Below are 21813 nucleotides of genomic sequence, written 5' to 3'. Positions count from 1 at the left end.
TCATTCTACTATAAGCTAAACCTTTATTTATTGGCAGCATTTCATCTTACCTTATCATTTAAATAATTTAATGATAGATGTATTATTTAGATAAATTAATAGTTAATTAATCGACTATTTGGATCTAAATTGTATTACTTAAATCAATTATCTCAAGCTAAGTGTGCTGATAAAATTCCGATGTATTTTTTAAAGTCTTTAATAATTATGTAATGGATGATGTTATCTGGTGGCGCAGGAGTTGGTCCATGAATCACACTCCGCGTCAGTGACTGTAAATGGAGAACATGTGTTTCAGCTTTGACTGCATTGATGCAGCTCTCGTGCAGTTGTGCACTTAATACAATGGAGAATTATGTTCTGAACCCATTCATTCACCTGTAATGTTTCCTCTTCTATAGTACAATAAATGTGTTTAAATTAGGTTAAAGGCGGATAAGGGCAAAAAAGAGTTAAATCCGGCTTCTGGACCTTGAAAACGGGTGTTAAAATAGCCAGATCAGCCTTTGTTGGCAGGAGAAATGCTGGATGCGGGAGTGGAGTTATGACAAATGAGGAGGGGGGGGGGCTCTGCTGTGCAGCCTGCAAGCAGACGGTTCGAGGCAGTAATTTACAGGTCCTCGCGTGTCATTAGTGTATCAGACTAATAATGGTCGCATCGTTGCTCTGTAGGCTCATCGCGTGTTAGCGGGCTGTGAGTGTCTATCAGTGGGCTCTGTGTTTGGCCTTAAACTTCCCTCGAGTGAACATGGAAGTGGTGACTCTCCCTCTTGCTTCAAGCAAAGCAAATGTGTCACATCACCTAAATAGGGTCAAGAAAACTGGCTAATTGTGCACTGAAATATATTTGCGTTTATTGAAACGAAATCCGCTCCCTTTGCCACAATTTAAATATTCTACAAAAAGTGCAATTTTGGGAGTGATTGCGTGTGACTCGTTACGGATGCGGGATCTATTCGCCGGGTTCTTCTTCATTGATGCTAAATCGGACATTGACTTCCGTTATAATTATGTGTCGATCTCCATTGAGAGGAAAATGACTCTCGTCGGGCCACAAGCCCGAGCCGGCCGCTCTGCATGCGATGGGAAGCGCCGGTGCTGTGCGGAGCCGTTTATTGTGGTTCCAGAGGAGCACCGAGGCCACATGCGCGGCCTGTCCTGCATGATGCATGTGCGCCTTGTGGGGTATAAGTAGAAAAAAAATAGAAAAACAACAATTAGACATGAATGTGTGTGTCCAAACAAACGAATCAAAGGCCCGTTTGTGTTTGTGGGAAGATGACTGGTGGGGGAGAGATCCCTCCCCCCTTCTCTCTCTCTCTTTCTCTCTGGGCTGACCCCACGTTTGAGTCCTGCGGTGCGAGGCCGAGACACACAGATGGGCTGCAGTCTCTCTTTCTGTCGCTGCTCTCCCTCTTTCATTATGTGTTTTACTCCCACTTCGATTCATGTGAATTCACTTTAATTCGACTCAATAACTCGATTCAGTTCCCGTCGATGAGAATAGTGTCTGCCTCAAATCCTGGTGTGATTATTTTTTTTAAAGTGAACTAAAAATATCTCTGTGGAATAAAACAGAGGAGATAAAAGTGCACAAAAGCATCTTCCTGTCTGCCTCCCTCCCTCCCTCCCTCCCACAACAAACAAGCAGTCAGTCCACGCCTGATGTCCCAGACGAGCAAAAATACAGAGTTGTCTTGGCTTTCCTGCAGACACGTGAGGATGTGGTCGCGCTCCATCAAATATAATAACAGGAGCAAACAACTGTCATGCTTAGGTCATTGCCCAAAAACAATATGACGTGTGATGATTTACTTAGGCTATGCCTCATGTTAGATAGCAAGAATGAAACATATACACCGACATTGACAAGATATAAGGACAAGATATAAGGGGAAATAAATCCCAATTTGGATGACATTTTGATACCCCACATGTTTTATGAAAGGAAAAAAGAAAACTCCTACCCGGCCTGCATGAATACTAATTTCTGTCTTGTGTGATTTATATTTACATTTGAGTATTTCAGGGTAAAAAAAACAAATCAAACTCTGGGTGAGCTGTGACGAACATGTGTTGTTCACGTTGTTGGACAACCTCACGTCCCGACACTGAGGACCGTCTGAGCCTCAGCCACCGAGTCTCTGTCCCGCTCAGCAACCTCCCAAGCTGATGATATAAAGCTCCATAAGTACATCGAGTCTGAATAGACCGCGAGGGGCCAACAAAGCCCCCCCCCCCCTCACCGGGCCTGTTCGGCCACGGGTCTGTGTTCGCCAGCCTCCGGTGGTTGAGACGAGGCGGTGCATGGAGGGAGGGGGGGCAGGGGGCAGGCTAGGCTCCCGCTGCATTAGGCAGTAATAGGTTTGGGATGACTTAAACGATTTGTTGACCGGGACAATAAATCTGTTGTGTGTTTCTTGGCATGCTGAGGGGAGGATTACAAGTTGTCACACAAAGGAATGCAAATTGCAAGCCAAACTCTCCGAGAGGCCTGTGGAGTAGCCGGCTATTTAGGGCGTTTGTGCGGGTCCGTGCTCCTCTCGCTCACTATTTTATGTTTCTCTATTAGTCCTAATAACTGTGAAGGGCCTGAGAGTAGCCACTGTATTCATCCCAAATCAATGGCCGTCCCCGCACCGGGCCCTATAGACCTCCGCATTTGCATTCTATCGAGATGACCAGCGGGGACAATTGGCGTTAAGTCTCTTTCAGGCGGCCAAATGGAAATCTTGAATCCTAAATTAAATTTTTTTTTCTTCTCGCGGCCCTTTTTCTAAAATTCCCTTTCCATAATATGATTATTTTTCTCACGAAGAGACCAAAGGTGAGATTAAATATATATATATATATATATATATATATATATCTATATCTATATCTATATCTATATATCTATATCTATATCTATATATATATCTATATCTATATCTATATCTATATCTATATCTATCTATATCTATATCTATATCTATATCTATATAGATATAGATGTACATTTTCTTACCCTACTTTTTTTTTTACTTGTCCCTACATGTTATTCATTTCTTTATTCACTTATTTATAGGGTCACTTTTCACTTTTGGGTCCCTGTGCAGTGTGCACCCTTTTAATGATTTTCACCGAGGCTGAGTTTGCAGTTCTCAGTCCTCTCTCGCTCTCTTCATGCACACCGCCCCCTCGCGACGGCGGGGTGAACTACAGGAGGACAGCAGCCTCCAACATCAGAGCCCATCTGAACGGAACAGTAGCGCGGTTCATTCTCTGCGATGTGTTCACGGGACAACGCCGGACCATCGGCCCCCGTTTTGTCTCGGGGCTGCTCGGGTTAAATCGGACTGCGCTGCGCGCGCGCCAACTTTCTGTCAGCCTGAGGCCGCGTGGACGAAACCGCAGGACGCGGATCGACGCGGAGATAGCGGAGTTGTTCCTCTCAAATCTCAGCAGTAGTCGCTCTGACCCACCGCCACTCGGGCCGAGAGATATCACACACGGCAGCAGCTGCCGGATCAAGTTACTCTACTGCATCCAAGCGCACACCCGCGACAAAAACTGCAACCTCTGCAACATTTGATTTGCATATTTGACTATTTCAGGCTTCGTGGATCAATTATTCATGAAGGGATTTATGAAAGTTAATTTCCATAAGAGTGACACTTTACATAGGTTTTATCTACAATAATATTATAAGCAATACATGTATGGGGGGAAAAAGGCAACTTTATCAGCTCCTTCAAGCCTATTGGATTATTGTAGACCAAATGTAATTCAGCCTTTTTGAGGGTATCGTGGGCTACTCGGATATCTATATTTGGTTACAGCAGATTGTTTAAAACAAGCAGAAGGCCTATAGACTATATGGGGAAAATTTTTTATTTGAAATATATAAAAAAAAAAATCACATGCGTATTTGTTTCAGAGATGATGATGGTCTATTATTTCTGGTGAGACCATTGCTGGGTCATGCACGGTGTTTTAATCGTTTTTTAATCTTGTAAAGTGAAGCTGCTTCAGAGGCCGATCACCTGATTCCTGTAATGAGCCCTGATGGCTGATTCAAAACTGTGATTGAAAGAGTCAGTTTCATGTTTTCGCTGGGCGGAGGCTTGTTTTAATTGGCTGTCAGTGTGGAAAGTGTACACACACACACACACAAATTATTACTGCACACTTCTACTTCCAATTGCACACACACACACACACACACACACACACACACACACACACACACACACACACACACAACGCTACCACACAAAGAACCTACAATACTCAGAATTCATTATGCATTGTTTTGCCCAAGGTTATCGTACCTCCGTGCCTTCTCCCCCGCTCTTTTTTTCACAGCACAGCAGAGATAGTTTAATTAAAGAACAACATTATCTTAGGGCAGCTGCACTCCTCCCAGTGAGGAATGCCTTGAGTCAGGAGTGCGTGCCACCTACACTCACTGCTGGCTCTACCCTCCTCCGTTCTACACGGCCCGTGCTCTGTCAACAGCTTTTTAATGGCGCGATTGCAAAACATCTCGTCACATGCGGGAGTTTCAATGATGTTTTACAGCCCCCCCAGCTTTCAAAAGATGAGCCATAATATTGCCCTCCGTATCACGTTTTAAAACGAGGCCCAGTGTGTGCAAAAGCGTTGCATAATGCCAAGGACCATTATTTTTTTTAATACGCACTTCAAGACGGAGCATGTGTGTTCTGATGCGTATCATAAAGTGGGTACTTAAACACAAGGCCGCAGATATGGACTCGGATACAATGCTGCACCCATGGGTCTGAACACACAGCAAACATGTGAATTTATATATAGACGAGAGAGAGAGATATTATCCAGACGAAATACATATATGGAGCATTTTCTGTGCAACATATACTGTAGCTTCTGGACAGAGGGTTGACAGACGGACACAGACGGACAAGGTCAATGCATTTGCATTCACTGGTTATTTATCTGCTGTGCATTATCTCCGTGTTGTCGGTGATGGTGTATCGGTGCTGATCTGTCGGCCACACGGTGTCTGAGGCCGGGCCGCTTAACCGAGATTTTTCTTCTTTCTTTTTTTTCATAATCAACGTGATCGTAACCTCCTGCAGAACAAAGGCGTGAATATCCATTTCCAAGGAAAAGGGTGAGTGCCCTCTCCATGCCCCCCTCACCCCCCGGTGTACTGTACTCGTTACCCTGGTAACCCCATGGGCAGAATGCAGATCAGGGGGACCAACGCCGCGGCCTCTTGTCTCCCCTCACAATCCACCCTGATGATGACTAACACTTTTGTTCATGGAGAGGGCAGGTGGGAGTTACAATACGCTTCAAATCACCCACCCGAGATCTCCCCTTTACTCTCCCTCTTTAACCCCCCCATCTGTATCTCTCCTTCTCTCTTTTCTTCTTTCTATCTTCCCATTTGTAAATAATCAATTTTTCTTTCTTTCTTTGTGTATCTCCCCCCCCCCCTTTTTTTTTTTGTTCGTCCTTCCACTCATGGATGACAGTGAGTCCCACAGAGCTCACTCACAGCAGACGTGGCGGTGGTTTGCGAGAGGTCAGTGTTATCTAAACAGACCCATTGGGCTATTTGCTATAGCACCCTCCATCAGGCAGGAAGCTCTGAGGAATCAGCCCATCACTTCAATCAGCCACGACGGCATACAATGAATTTATAATGGCCGGAGCCGGGCGAGGGATGAAATCAGAGAGACAGAGAGAGAGAGAGAGGACAAAGAGGAAGAGGGGTGAGGGAGCACAACAGAGCAAAAGATGGAGGAGCCGGAGGAGAGTCCATGTCAATGACCACTATGTGGGGGAGTGAGTTGTTTGTTTGTGGTCTGAAACAAACAAGTGATTGTTGAAAGTGAGGAGATGGACTGTGTTTGACAGTGAACTGTACAGTACGTGTGTGTGTGTGTGTGTGTGTGTGTGTGTGAGGCTACATCCATTCATGTGTGCCGTACATGTTTGCCTGTATACAATGGGTTTCGTTTATGTGTACAAATATACACGCGGCATATTTGCAGCACGCATGCATTTCTGCATGCGCGTATGTGTTTATTGGCCCGTGTGCAAAGAGAAGTAGTAATCTTATCGCTGTTCAGAGGGTAAGTACATGTGACAGTAGAGATATACAAACTCCTGATCAATATCTTGATAGATTGTCAGATAGTGATTCATCAGGCAGATATGGACAATTGCTGCAATATGTATGTTGCGCAGGCGGCTTGGCTAAGCTCCACCATCCACAGCTCGCGGTCCAAAAGGCGAGCGCGGTCCAGTCTGGACTGACTGACTGACTGACTGACTGACTGACGGCCCCTTGCCCCCCAGCACAGCCTCTGCCCTTTGACCACATTAACCGGCGCAGTCAGACTCATCTCCCGGTCTCCTCTTATCACCTGGAATCAAACATTAAAAGAGGGAGGGAGCCAGTCGCTCATAAAGTCAGAGAAATATGGGCGCTGGAGGGGGAGAGGGAGAGATAAAGACAGTGAGAAGCAGAGAGGGGGAATTAAATAGAATAAAAATAAGGGAACTGCTATCAAAAGGCTGAAGAGTGCCAGTAAGAAAAGCAGAGGAGGACGAGTGAGGATTGGTCTGAAGGCAAAAAAGTAGATTTGATGGAGCACGATAAAAAAGAGAGCAACACCACGCTCATGTCAGCTCGTCCAGTGATCCGTCGCTTCCTGCCTCTCCATTTTCGGCGTCTAAAGCGAGCAGGGCGGAGTTCAGCTGAAGGCAAACAGGCTGTTTTACGAGTACCATTCCGCAATTAACCGTTACCTTGACTGTCGAGGGTTTTAAGAGCGCCGTGGCCTTGGAGTTACCTGGATACACCTGGAGGAGAGCGATAAAAAGGGCCGGGGGTGTTACAAACACAGGGTGGGGAATGATCTCCCTATCTGAGCGGCCGCCGCCCGCCCCCAAAAACTCCCATCTGTCTGTCTGTCTGTCTGTCTGCTGGCGCCCACACACACACCCTGCCTATCTGTCTGCCCGCCTGTCTGTCTGACTCAGTGTGTGCTCTAACAGTCAGCTAAGCCTATATATGTTTCTCAGCCACCTTCTCCTCCATGCACAAACTCACACACACACTTTTGAAGATTTCAGGCAGGTGGTTTGCTGATAGTGATGGGTAGGAAAATATTTGATGTCCCCAACTTGGCCATTTAACATTCTCACCCTGTGGTCTGACCTTAAAGAGTGGGCATGCATGCATACGGCGTGCGTAGGTTTGTGTGTGTGTGTGTGTGTGTGTGTGTGTGTGTGTGTGTGTGTGTGTATATTTTGTCTTCATGTGGATCAGCGCATTGCATCGCTGTGTTTATCCACTTAGCCCCAGTTAGCTGGTCAGACCCCCAATGCCCTATTCAGACACACACACACACACACACGTACACCGTCCTATTAGCAGGACTTATCAGAGCCCATTTGACCTCCACCTTCTCCCTGACCTCCAGAGGGTGGAGGTCTGCATCCCTCGGGAGAGCGGGTCGGCGAAAGTGTGTGTGTGTGTGTGACAAGATGGGGGACTGCTCTGGCGTCTGACTGAAAGCAAACACTGATGGTCAAACACACACAGCCTCCTCCACCTCCTTGTATTCTCTCTCCGTCCTCCTCAGAGACGAGCAGTGCGTCGTGTCACTCCACCTGTTTTTATGTGTCAAGTATACAAGACCATTTCAGTTTTTATTGTTAATGAAATATATGTTCGGTGGACTTTGGCTACAGCTTCATGAAGTCATTCTTTGTTGCACCTATCTGTAGGTAAAATCCATATATAGCTGCTTCCAAGAATACATTATTTTTCGTTGTAGCAACAGATTTCCGACTGTCCGACAAAACCTGGCAACTAAAACTGTTTTATAATATTCTAGCTTTATTACTCATTCTTCACGGTTGCAAAAAATGTAGTTATAATAACAACAGAAAGATATAATCTATGGTGACATTTTCACGTCCACCTCTGCTTCTCCTCCAGGTCCCTCTGATGGGACGTCTCTGTCTCTATCCGTCCACTAGGACTCCAGAGCCAAATTGTCCCTCATTCATCTCCAACAAAACTACCGCCACATTTACCATCCATCCAAATCTGCCCCACTCACCACCTTCCAGCACAGTCATACAACCATTTCCCTTTTCCCCCCCCGAAAAAGTAACTGACGGCATATCAAGTTGTGGTCCTTTCCCTTGTGATTTGCTTCTCTGGGCGATATCTGGGACTGTTGGAGCTGGACTGGAAAATGCAAGCATATTGCTCCAATTTCCATTGTGTAAACTTTAAACATAATACCTTCCTTTAAATCTCCTACCTCCCACTTTCAAGTTACCAGTTTTTCCACAAATGGGACTTCTGGGGGTGTTCGACGGAGCCGGAGGTTTGGGCTGGAGAGTCGGTTTTGCCGTCCAGATTAGGTCCATTTCAAATCAGGGAAAAATATCTGCTGCTGTAGAGAAATGGGCCTAAATTAGAGCGGCAGTGCTTTGGAGGTGCTTTCCCCCCCCCACTGTGCTATCCAGCAGACAGGGTCGACTATTGAAAGGGAACAATAGGGTTCTTAATCAGCGGACCTTTCCCCCCATCGCCAGCTCCTGGGTCAACTGATGGCCCACACTGCTTTGTCGCAAGTGAACGGCATAAAATATATGTTTACGAAAAGGAGAATTAATCACAGTGGGTATCTTTGGATAAAGTCATATTTGTTGTTTTTTTACACCCTTTCTCCAGTTCCGTGTGCGAAGGGCTTTCATGTGGCTGTAATTACCATATTTCATTAGCGCGTGGAGTGTCACCGCTGGAGCATCAAAGCGGTTGGCTCTTCGCATGTGCGGCAACCACTGCCAGGGAAGTACACAACTATCTGTTTTTTTCCCCGAATAAATTCGCCCGCGCCTGTTTTTGAGTGCACTCTCTCCCTCAAGCTGCTGTCGATATCAAAGAGAACCCATTCCGCATGTGAAGTGCCCCTTGTGCAGAATAATAAAGCAGTGCATCATGGCAAAAAACTGTGAAACACAACACTCTCACCACCATCCTTCAATGCACACGCAAAGACACACACGCACATGTACACGCACATGTACACGCAAGCACACGCGGTATTCCTCTCTCCTTTGTACCTACTTTGCGCTCCTTGGTACACACTCGCTCCTTCTACCTCTGCACTCAAAACTAACTATTTTGCCTCACTGCATGTTGAAATATAGACCCAGTGGTGCAGCATATCTGTATTTTGCTATTCTCGTACTTTAAGTTTATTTCCGACTTAATATACGCGCGCAGTTTCTATTTGCTACAGCACATGAAATGCAATACACACAATCTTTGGGGATGACATGATTACGATTGTCTTTATTGTTAGAATCCCATTAGAAAAAGATCTAAACTAACCATAAATGGTCAAAATAAGTCACATATCCACAGCGTGATGCATCTTACTCCTCTATCTCGTTATCTACAAACTACTAAAAGCACATAAAGGAGCCGTACTGTCTCATTGGTTGACGTATTCCTTTAGTGACCTGCTAAACTAAGGCAGTGCAAACATGGAGCCGTGTGGGCGAGCATGCTCAGTGTCGTCCTCCAGAGATTGCCAATGCGGTGGCTGAGTTGCTTCAGAACAAACAACGCTGGTCATGTTCATTGTAGCTAGAATAAGTCACCCGGTGCACCAGTATGGCCCGTAGGTTTGAACATTAGCATTAATAAGCTATATTAGTCTGTAGCTATACAGGCAATCATTTTAGCACAATAATTAATCGTTGTTTTTCCAAACGGAATTGATAAAAAATGAGAAATAAAATAGCAGCTTCACATCTTTCAATTACGGTCCCTTGTTCATTTTTTACGTATGTTTTAATTAACAAGAAATATATCCTTTATTATGCGCTTTGATAAACCTTCACCAGATGCCGTCTCGCCTTGGAGACTTGCACCTGACCTGTGCTGAAGCACCACAAGGCCACACAGCTCAATCCCACGGCTCAAAGCCACACATCTTCAAGGGGACTCGGACAATGGGAGCGAATAATGTCTCAACCAGCACAAACACGGATGAGCTGCGAGTTAGCGAAGCTCACCAAACACCTTACGCTTGGCCTCACGCCGCTATCAGCGGGATCATCTTAAAGGGAAGAAGCGCTATCTGCGCGGCTAAACACACTTTTGTTTTCCCAAAGCTTTATGGCTGCCCTCGGCTAGACGGGGAATCAAAGCTCTCAGTGGAACGTGGGGAGACATCCACCGCACAGGACATGGTGAGGGTAGACAGACGTTCCCAGTAATTCATAATTACAGATCCAGTGTTAAAAAAAAAAAAAGACATTTGGTAAACATCCCTCAGCGACAACCAGACGGAGCCCACGCTCCTCCAGTGCATGTCTTGCCACAATAGACCTGAGTAGCCGAGAGACAATGCGTCGCGGTGAATGCCAGTCCTGCATTGTGTTGGCCTTGTGATGACAAACTCCTCAGCGTGTTATTGCTGTGAGCTGCAGCTCGGCAATCAAAGCGACACACACACACACACACACACACACACACACACACACACTTAAAATGCTATGAACGGCTCCAGCTGCCTGGGATCAATGTTCACCGTGGCTCCGGTGACTTTCCCTCTCTTGTCAGGTATTGATCAAAGACGAGGCGCTGAAATGTGAAAATACTCCTGCACTTGTGTGTCTTTCACTATTGTGCATTTCTTGTTTGTTCAGCAATTGTAAAGGAGTATAAGACAATAGCTTCTAGCTCCTAGACCTTGGAGAAATCCCTCATCTTGCTGCTATTTCTTGCTCTCCATCATCCCAGAGACTCACTGACGGCACCTTAACATCCTCTCAGGGCAAACACAGCAGTTTGATTCTTAATCCTGTTACCAGAGGTGATTTTTACAACTTCCTGGTCCCCTTTCAGTCAAGTCAATGGGTCTGAAGCCTGATCCACTGCAGGCCTCCTCAGGCTCAGTAAGCCTTAACCTTGGAGCCCCCCCCCCCCCCAAGAGGCCCATGCCAACAGGGAAGGAGATAGGGAGGGAGGGAGGGAGGGAGGGAGGAGGCAGGCCAGGGGGTGTCGGAGGTGTGTGTGGAGAAACCAACGACCTGCCACATTATATGCTTTAACATGACTGGCAAATCCAGCACGGTTAAACAAACTTAACCTTCATTTGTGAAACGGTGCAAATCAAAGGGCAAAAAACGACTTGTGCAAGTAATTACCACCGGGGGAGAGCAACAGGGTAAAGGAAGGATGGAGGGGTGGGAGGGACGAGGTGGTGGTGGTCGGTCTCAGGGACAGCCCGGCATGAACAGGTTGAATGGAAGGAAATGGGAATCATTTAAGGCGAGGGGCATTTTTAATGAGTTTGCACAGAAATTGATTTTCCACTGTAATCTTTTATTTATATGCGGCGGGCGGCGTGTCCCCGGCAGAGTGAGGGTCAGCCCTCAGAGCGCCCTGTCAAGGCCCCCACTCCTTCAAACAACACCCCAAAGTCCAGGGAAAATGGTATTCTAGCGAAGGCAAATATTGTCCCGTCTCGGCTTAAGGGGCGAGAAGGCTGTTTGTTCTAAAAAACTTGCCCTCGCTCCCTTTTTTCACTGTTAGAGAGGAAACTATTTAAGAGAGGAAGGCTTAAAGATGAAATTAAAACAGAATTAGCTCTGAAATAAATATTGATTAGAAGCATTTAATTAAAACATATTAAGGCATATTCAGAATTAGACTCGCTGTACTTTAGACATAGTTAAAATACATATTTTGCTTATTTCACTTTGTTTTTACTCGTTTATTTTGTCACAAGTGTCCAATCCCGTTAGTGGGAGATATGTTTTATTCATGGCGTTGGCGTATTTATTTGAAGTATTGATATGGATCTTTCAATTTTTTTAATGGTTTTGTCTGCTTCATCACATGTAGTCAGTAAAATGTATCTTGATTCAAGGCTGACCTCAGCATGCGGCATTCAGCTGATGCATTTAAGTGACTCAGGCAAACAGAAATGATAAAACTCTTTACCCCAGATCATAAAAGGGATTGAAACAAGCCATAATGTTCCTTCCATTTTTTATTAAGAGTTATTACGCAATCGGACATAAATGTCCTTTCTTGTTTTGAAAGTGCTCAGGAATTTTAACTGAGTCGGCATAAAATACAATGTAAATGATAAATGTCTAATTAAAAACTTCTTGTAAAACACAACCTAAAACAATATAGTATTTCTGTGTCTCTGATATGTTGTGGCAGTGATCAGTATAATGTGATAAACATTGCAAAAGATCATTTAAAATACATCTTTACATAAATTTAGGAATCATAGAATATTTGTAAATATATATTAATACCTCTATTTTTTGTAATGACTTTAAAATACAATACAAACACAAGCTCTGAATCAGATCAGTAGGTCCAGTTTTAATTGGCTTATCTAAACTGTACAATGAAAAATTATTTATTGGATCAAATATCACGTCATATTTAACTGTATAATATTTGGTTTTCAACATAAATATTTTCTATTCAGATATGGTATATCCATAAAATAATACCTTCCTCTGTTTCTGCAGGTCTCGTGCTCTGGTAATGAGGCCTTTAAAGCGGTGCACCGGCTCTGTGCTGTCTGCTGAAGTTATTGTGTGACGCTACCGCCACCTAGTGGTAAAAGTGACAACTACAGCAGCTTTAAAGTTCTCTGAGTGGTCACTATGTTGACATTATATTATATGACACAACACATGGAATAATTCTATTCAAGGAGAACTTTCTGCTTTTAACCACTTTGTAGTTCAACTGGAGCACCTTAGGGGGTCAAGTGTCTTGCTCAAGGGGCAGCTGGATGATACCAAACAGGAGAGTTACATACAGAGTGCTAAGTTAAGTCATGCTTTCTTTTCTAGTAATGAACTTTCAATCAATCAACTTTTGACCACAGAGCTGTTAGAGACTGGGAACTAAATTCACATTATTGCACAGTATTCTGAATAAATATTGAGTTACAGTAAAATCAGCTAATTTCTTCAAAAAGTTTCAACTGGTTTCAAAGCTCTTCATTGCACTTCTAAAGCGTTGAGTTACCTGAAAGTGAAGATGTTCTTCTCCTGCTCGCACATCTGTGTGTGGCTTTAAACAAACAACCTTCATCACTTTTCATCACGCTCTGCTCTGTCACTGCAATCAAAGCTCATATCCTCAGAGTGTCGTGACTGCGGACACAAATCAGCCAATACGATCTTGTTAAGAGAGCTGTGCATAAGAGCAGAACATCATGGCCGTTTGTTGCTGACTGATGATCTTTTCCTTCATCGCTCCTTGACTTCTTCAACCTCCTGTTCCTCTGAAGGAAAAGCTGCGGCCTGATGTCTATTCTATGGTGCGTTACCCTGACTGGCACTTGTCTAATGCAACTGTAGTACTTGTAGTAGAGGCTCAAGGCGAATGGTGTTTTCCTAGTTTTATCCAGCAGGTGGCAGATTGAGATCACCTGTTGCACATGTCCGCGCCCCCCCCCCCCCCCCTTCTGCACTCACTTTCAACCACATGTGCTTTTAACTTGTAAGTTATGTTTTTAGTACATCATTAATGGGAATTTACTGTGTAAAGGAGTTGTTTAAATCACAGTCTAACATAATGTACAGTCTTAATGCAGTCAATAAAATAATTAGTGTGTTAAACAAAGCATGAGACACACTGTGTTAACACTGGCACATTTACACATCAATGTGCATGATGAATATTGATGCAGTGATTAATCAATATTAAACATATTTTATTCTAACATTTGGCCATGAAGGTGCAACCCAAAATAAATCTTCAAACAATTCATAAGTTTCCAAAGTTTATTGTTTTTCATTTATCTTCAAAAAAAAGCAAGAAAATATTCTCTTTTCTTCCAGAAATAATAAATATACAATATTTTTTTTTTATGAACAAAATGCACAATTTACAAAAAGCAGTGGCAACAGAGTGCTCCACCTCCTACACAGCACTGTGTGACTGTATGCATTCAACTCATTTATCACCGAGTTCTGACTGTTGTTAGTACGTCCTACTCTCATCGTTAACGTCTTACTTCTCTATACAGTATTACAGCTGCTCGCTCAAACTCAGTACATGTCTTCGTAGTGCTATGTGTTTGTTATTCTACCATAATACTTTCACGGGGCTCGAAGAACACGGTCCGTTCGTTGCTTGCGTCGCGGCTGAGAGCTTATCTCGCACATTTTGAGACTCGACGAGTTGGTGAAGACTTCGGCGGGCTGGAGCCGAATCCCTCCCCGTTAGACGGAGGCAGCTCCTCCGTCTCCTTTCCGCAATGGTGTTGATGGCCATTCCTTGTTTATCACAGTCCACTAATCTGGTATGGAGGCAGTAGTGTCTGCAGTGTTTTGTCTGTGAGATAACGCTGTCCTGGGGTCAGGAGGTGAACAGCATGTGTGTTAACAGCCAGGCTAGAATGCAAGACGGCGTGAGTGCGCGGTGGACTGAGGCCGAGCTGGGGCTGGCCGGGGTGGAGGGAGCCGGACTGGGTTGTCGCTCTGTGGCAGAGATCTCCACCCGTCTGTGCTGCTCCTGATGGGTCATCGGAGGCTCCACTGTCACGTAGCCATTGATTATCCTCACGTTAGGTGGCGTAGTAGTGCTGGAGGGTAGAGAACAAGAAATCAGGGTCGTTCTGGTGTCGTTAAGTGAAAAATCACTGCATTAAACTGATCAAAAAAGCAATATCTCACCTGTCCCCGATGCGAACCCACAGGTCGCTGAAGAGGCGGGGCCTCCCGTGGCCGCGGTGAGGTTTGCGAGGCCGCTTGTGTCGCCCGAATTCCTCCAGCTGGCTCAGGCTGTCGGGGAGCAGGATGTGAGGCAGCTCGTCGTCCCCGAGGCCGGGCATGCTCTCTGCGTAGTCCAGCTCCAGCTCTGACGGACTGGTCAGCCAGCTGTCCGGAGACGACGTGCTGCTGTCGGCGCCCTCCTCGCCGGACCGCGCTGAAGGCTCTTTAGCCGGTTTGCTCCTGCAGGAAAAAAACAGATGGAGAGGATATGGAGTCAGTTTATACTCATGGAAAGCCCACTGAGGATTTTTTTAGACCACATGAGTCTTAAGTGTCTGCAAAGGTATCACTAAAACCTTTGACTCATAGATGGAAAGTAAGGAAACTATAAGACTTTTTGAATGTTGTCCTTTGTGGTTTCTGACCACTACTGCTTTCCACTCAGCATCTCTTTACTTCAATTAATGACGTGGACGCCTCGCTCTATAAACGCTGCCCTGAGAGGCAGAAATATCCAGCAGGCGACATCAGAGGAAGTGACCGTACTGTTGCATCAAAACTGACATCTGCCCAGAGCAGACCACCCAGAATTGCCGACCTCTCTTCGAAAAACGTCTGCCGTGCTCCTCTTTCTTCCACCCATTACTCAAACCGTCTCCTCTCGTCTCCTTCTTTAACTGTCAATATGGCTCGCATGTGACTTTGTGTTTCAAGCTAGAACATCATAAAAGCCTATTGCACACCTCATCTAAGGGAGTCGCACTGAAACGAGCCGTAGAAAGTAAAAAATACAGGATGTCTTATGCGCGTGTCAAACGTTGTTGTTACTCAATCATTCTCCAACATGATATGGATCCTGGGATGGCTTTTAGTCATGATTTCTACAGCTCACTCATTATTGGTCTAGTCCCTCCGGTCATCATACATTTGATGGTCTGCTCTTCTACTTCTACAGACATGAAACCCCCCCGTCCCGTCCCCGTCGGTCAGGGTGATGATAGCTCCAGGCCTGCGGTCAAGCTACTGTGGAGCCAAACCCACCTCCAGCCCACTCCGTCTGTCAGTCATATAATAATACACCCTTTAAGACCTTTTGCCAGACGGGCCGTAACACTCACAGCTCTGAGGCTAACAGCTTTCCTAAACACCTCTCATTCAGCCATCTTGTGGTGTTTTTCCTTGGCCTGTCTTGTCACCTTCTATCAGGGAGCTAAACTTGTCTGCGCACACGTAGAAGTGTGTGGTCGTGTGTGTGTGTGTGTGTGCGTGCGTGTGTGTGCAGCGTACACGAGTGTTTCGTGACCACAGTAAGTCAGTCCACTTGTCAGCTTTGAAGCCAGAACCACTGGCTAAAGCCCACAACTCTGCAAACAGGGTGTAGGGAGATAGGGAGGCTGCGTTTACAACGGTAGTTTGCACGGAGAAGTTAGTAAAAGCCTCGGCTGGATGGATGGATGGATGGATGGATGCATGTATGCATTTACTCTTTTTTTTTTTTTTTTTAAAGGAGTGCCCCATGTTGTTTCCAATTTTCGCCCTAATTCATCTTTACTACTTCATCACTGGGACCATGGATAAAACTCTTAGGTGAGAGGGGAGCTTCTTTGTGCCAAGGAATGGGGTTGCACACACACACACACACACACACACACACGCACACACAGAGACACAGAGACATTAAGAGGGATTGTGGAAGGTTGTTGTGAAGTACTGCTGCAAGACGCCAAGCCTCCGTGAGTTTAAGTGTGTGCACAACCCTCCTTGGCACGGTGCATCCCTCCACTCACCCGTCACACACATGGCTGAGTGTGTGTTTGTGTTGACTGTGCTACCAGTGGCTGCTGAGAACAGGCAAAACCCCCCCACTGGCAGCTCGCCTTTGGCAAGCAGGGGAGAGAGGGAGGGAGGGCAGGAAGGTGAGGGGGTTGATGAAGTACAATATCAAAGGATTCCTGCATAGCTTAGTTTTATTTGTTGCAGAGCACAATTTGGACCGTATCAGCGCTGCGCTTCAATAAATCTGCTGAGGCTAAATAGCTCCACTCTGGAGAGAATGAGACGGATGTTGCCTGGCTGAGCTGATGGATGTCCACATTTATCTGCTCGCCTGCCAAAAACTTAAGAGTGCACAAATGTTTTGTTTCACTGTCCATGTTCCCGTATACTGTGTGATGCGAGCACATAACCACGCCCTCTTTGTCTTTTTCCATTCATCACATTTTTAGGATCTCTCTTGTAACCGGGAATTGACTGCATGCGCAAAATTGGAATCAGCCGTTGCTCGTGATTAGATTATGTTTGTATTAGTTATTCTCCAAAATAAAATACTAAACTATTATGAACCTCGTCAGATTCGGTCATGTCAAACAATCACTGTATTTTGTCATTTACTAACCCAAGCAATCATTTACACTTCTTGTGTTTCAAAAACAGATTTTTTTTTTGTTTGCATCTTTGTAACCACAGCACTTTAATGAAATGACATGCTCTGTGGTCCGTTACGCTCGTCTCTGCACACTCACTCTGGGACTGGCTCTTGGTGATCAGGGGGCACCTGGACGATCTCGTAGCCCTCCTGCCTCAGGATGTCCAGCACGCTGTGGTTCCCCAGGAAGTGACCTGACGGAAGACAAGAGGCCGGAAAGTCACGACAGATCCAGGAGGAGCAAGACGGAGTTAAAGCCAGTTTTCAGCTGAGCACGCATTTTGTCTGAATGACTGAATATCACCTGGGGAAAAATAAACATTCAGATGTTTAACAGCAACTTAAGTGTCTTTAAACATTGGACCCACTGCCAAACATTCAGCAGACCTCCCCCCACCAAAGACGATGTTCATCCATCCAAGGTGTAGGGGTACGTATATAGTGTGGCAGTTCTGGTCCTGTCAGAAGCAAGAAACAGGATTGTGGAGGATCTGTGAGATAACAGGGACTGTTCGAATCTTCTGGGCGCACTCGGTAATGACCCCATATTGTCAGCACTCAACCTCCTGTCCCCTCTCCTTGTATCCGATTCCTTCAGACCGACATCAAGCATGCCCCAGCCCCACACTGACAAAAGCTGCTTCTTTTTTTATATACTCTCCCATCAGCCGATAATCCTGCGTGTCACTCAACCCGGCAATACGCCTGACATCACCCCGCTACACACACCCTAACAGAAGAATTCGCATCCAAAAATGTTGCAAACACGCAGGAATTCTCACACACACACACACACACACACACACACACCTCAGCTCTCTCCCGCAGCTTATTAACGACACGTTGACAATATTCGAGCCTCTCACTGACTTTTTTTTAACTTTCTGTCAGGGCCTTCTGCTCCCACTCAGCTCCTCACCCACCTCTGCCAATTTTATCATTACGATGTTCCTGATCATTCCTGAGAGTCGGAGAAGGAGGCACGCGCTGTTACTCTTTCTTGGCAGCCGAGTTCAAAGGCAGCGCCGGGATAGGCCGCGGACAACAGAGTGTCGGCGAGATCAGATGGGATTATGCAGAGGGTTAGGGTGTGAGTTTGTATTTGTGTGTGTTCTTGTGTTGCGATACATGTGTAGACAAAATATGTTCGCAATTGCAGATTTGAGGATGCATTTCTCATCCTTTGTCAGAACTTTTGCATCGCTTCAATAACCACAAAATGAAGATGTGTTGTCGTTTACCTCAGGATGAATTGTAATAACTTTGGTGATCCCTGAAAGAGATAGTTCGTTCTTGTCCTTTTCTCCAAGCTGGGGGCGTACTGACCGCCATCTTCTGTAGCTACGACACTGACTGTGGATAAGTACCTCATACAACTCCACTTCAAAAAGAATCCAAACTGTCCCTTTAAGCATTTCTCTCGTGCCACCATCAGGTCAAAGATTACATTTGTCCAATGCTAGAGCACATTATGTTTGAGCATGTTAGCATGCTAACATTTAGCTCAAAGCATTGCAGTGCCTTAGTACAGCCTCCCAGAGCCGCGAGCATGTCTGCTCTTAAGTCTTGTTTTACTGACAAACACCACATTTGCCAAATATGGTCACCAGCGTGTGATGCCATGCTTGTAGAGAAACTGCAAACAATATACTCTATGGTTGACATAACATTCAGTAAGCAGTAGCCTATAATACTACAGTTAAAACGTAATGATACATGAAAAAAGTCCCCGACACAGATACCTTAATTACTACTCATTCTTCTCTCTTTTCTTTCATCCCTTTCTCCTAAAAAGACTCTGGGGCCAGAGCTCATTCAGTGGCCGCATGCTGACAGATTCAACCACCCTCATATCTGTGTCAAGCAGCTATTTCATTAATTCCTGCCGGCCGGCGGCAGAGAAGAACACCTCCTGTGTGTGAGGTCAAGCTGACCGTTTGATGTGCTGACTTGATTTCCTCCGCTCTGCTGTCATGCAATAGCACACTCAGACAGAGCAGTGTGCTTGTGTTTGTTCATTTGTGTGATGAAATTGTCGTGTTTTTTTGTTGTTGTTTTCTTCACAGCCAGCGGACCACATGTTTTTCATTTCCCAGACACACCTGCTGTAAATGTGTAGTGAGCGTTCGATCTCTGTCAGTAAACCCCGTTCTTTGTTTCCAGGATGCTGTAAACATGCAGCCACTTCTTAAGCAACATGCCGTATCCACAAACAAACACGGCAGCCATGCAAACACTTATGTCTGCAAGACACGAAGAAACCACAGCTACAAACACACACTTGTGCACACATGCCCCCTCGCACACACACACACACACACACACACACTGTCCTAATCGAGGTGAAAACCACCACTTGTCAAATTTCGGTAACTTGATTGAGGGATTGCTCGGTTCCCCATGAGTTGGCACAATTTGTCAAACTAACAAAAATGTTTATAATTCCTAATAATTTTGACTTTTGGAAAAAAGTTCATTCACACGCTTTCCATCTGACAACAGTGGCACGTTTGTTTGTTGCTGTGTGTTTTCTGTGGTTCGTGTGTGTGTGTGCGTGCGTGCGTGAGTGAGTGAGTGATGCTGGGCTTGTGTGTTTTGTTTTTAGAATATCCAGACAGTAACCAGGGAGCCGGCCCAACAAACAGCTCCATTAGCACAGAGGTAGTGAGAGGTCAGCTGACTCTTAATTGCTCCCCTGCTGCGTGTTGCAGTCCACTACAAAACATGCTGCTCTGTGTGTGGAAGTTACTGAAAGTACTAATGTTTGACATTTTCTACACAAATGACTGTCTCTCGATTTGGTATTTTACAGTTTAAATATCAAGTCATGGAGACGCATTTCAAAATCTTCCATATGTAGGAACTATTTATAGTTCACGAAGAGGTCTGTGAACTATCTCGAGTAACCGGATCATGATTTCAAAGAGACATTGCTGTTGAGTTTTTCAAATGTTTTTTTTTATTATTTTGGGGTGAATTGTCTCTTTAACTTGACAGAAAATCAGCAATAGTTTTTTCCTAAAAGAGGAACAATAGGAGTCATTTTCTATTTTCTGCTCACAGACTTTAATAGAACATTGACCACATGACTTTGGAAGGCCTCTACCAATTAAATGTAGCAATGAGAAGGCAAAATATTATTCAAAAGACATAATACTTATTTTTTCCTCATGTGTCACCGCCATCAGCTCTGTGTCTTAATGTTTTGCAGCTGTGAGAAGCTCCTCTATTTCCATGATTAACGCTTTTTAACGCTTTTTATGGCCCTCACTAAGAGCCTTTGGTTGAGATTAGGTTTGAAACATCGCAGTCTTGGTTAAATATTGACAACGTCAAAAGTGACTTGAAGCACGAGACAGGACGTGTTGACTTACTTCCTAACGTTTGATGGAAACCACAATCTTTCCCCGAACCTTAACCAAAGAGAGCGTGTTGCCTAAACCCAACCACACGCTGGACCTGGGACGCTCTGATGTCACCGTGTATGTTGGGACATCAACAGCCCACTTATGATGCGTGCATCCCAAGGAAACAGAAGGTGGACCGTCTCTAGCTTCTGTACTGTGAGCATTCCCCTGGTGAAGCCAATATTTGTGTGATGTGGATTTAAAAACTATTAAATAAATGTTGTTTTTTGCCTTTTTTGCGTTTCTTTAGTTAAGTTTGAGTCTTGGCCCGAAATTCCATACATGCTATTTTTTCAGAGTTATGTGTGTATACAATGGAGAAAAACTGTAATACAGTATTTTTTTCCCCTCGGATTTTGCCACAGGCGCCCTGTTTGTAGTACTGCACATATATAAACATTGCAATACCTTCATCAGTGGGCCATAGGCTCAGTCACCATTGCATTACTTGCCACTATAATATGTAATACGCAATTGGGACCAGGCTTCGGTCTTCATCATCATCTGCATCACAGTGTTTTATCTGCAGAGTGCCGTGTGGTGTCATTTAAGTAACTTGTGGTAAAGTGGCTTTAAACCACTTCCAACCACTTTCCCGTATCGCCCAACCCTCCGGTCTTTCTCACTGCTCTGCTGTCATCACTCTTAATGAAGCAGATATATGCCTTAAATATAATAAAAATAAGAAGATCCCGGAGCAACAGTGACTTCTTGCAGTGTGTGTGTGTGTGTGTTTACCTTACAGGGTGTTTCCCCTCCTGTGGCTCCTGAGAGCAGAGTTAAAGACCCAGTTTCTCTGTTTAATAACTCTCATCCTGATTTCCACCTACAGTAGTGTCTTAATGTACTCCACTCTGTCTGTGTTTACCGTAGCCACCTCTTGTCTCGGGCCTATCTCTTTATCTGTCTGGCTTTCCAGACTCAATCGTGTCTTTTTAAAGCGTCCGCGCATGTCTGATTGTCCCTGCGGCTCCGTCTTCCATCCTCTATTTGTTTGTCTGTCAGTTTTTCCACTCTTCTCTCTCTCTCCATGTCAGTTTGTGTATGAATGCAGTTGTTTTTGTTGCAAAAAAGGAGGTGTTGTAGCAAGTCTCTCTCTTTACTAACACCCAGCCTGGGCCTGCTCTCCTTCTATCTCTCTAGCCCCCTTTGTTTCCCCCTCTCTCCTCCACAGGCTTAGTCTCCCCATGCCTCCTTTTATTATTTATTTTA

The 21813-nt window shown here is 45.0% G+C and overlaps 1 protein-coding gene across 2 annotated transcripts in view; it reads right to left on the bottom strand.

Moving 5' to 3' along the window:
- Window positions 1-14413: 14413 nt before the first annotated feature.
- trabd2b (TraB domain containing 2B) overlaps window positions 14414-21813 on the bottom strand; it is a 55073-nt gene continuing 47673 nt past the window's right edge. The window contains exons 5-7 of one of the 2 annotated variants that reach the window (XM_076088586.1): window positions 17292-17388; window positions 14731-15009; window positions 14414-14639 (exon numbers count right to left, since the gene is read on the bottom strand). In XM_076088586.1, the coding sequence (XP_075944701.1) occupies window positions 14414-14639; window positions 14731-15009; window positions 17292-17388 (602 nt within the window). The remainder of the gene's footprint in view (window positions 14640-14730; window positions 15010-17291; window positions 17389-21813) is intronic. The other variant, XM_076088587.1, reaches the window with a different exon arrangement.

This window comes from Anarhichas minor, unplaced genomic scaffold (genome assembly GCF_050575085.1).
Source record: "Anarhichas minor isolate MPS153535 unplaced genomic scaffold, ASM5057508v1 ptg000010l, whole genome shotgun sequence".
Classification (NCBI taxonomy): Eukaryota; Metazoa; Chordata; class Actinopteri; order Perciformes; family Anarhichadidae; genus Anarhichas; species Anarhichas minor.
Note: the sequence above shows the minus strand (reverse complement) of the source record. Positions and strands in the feature narration are given on the sequence as shown.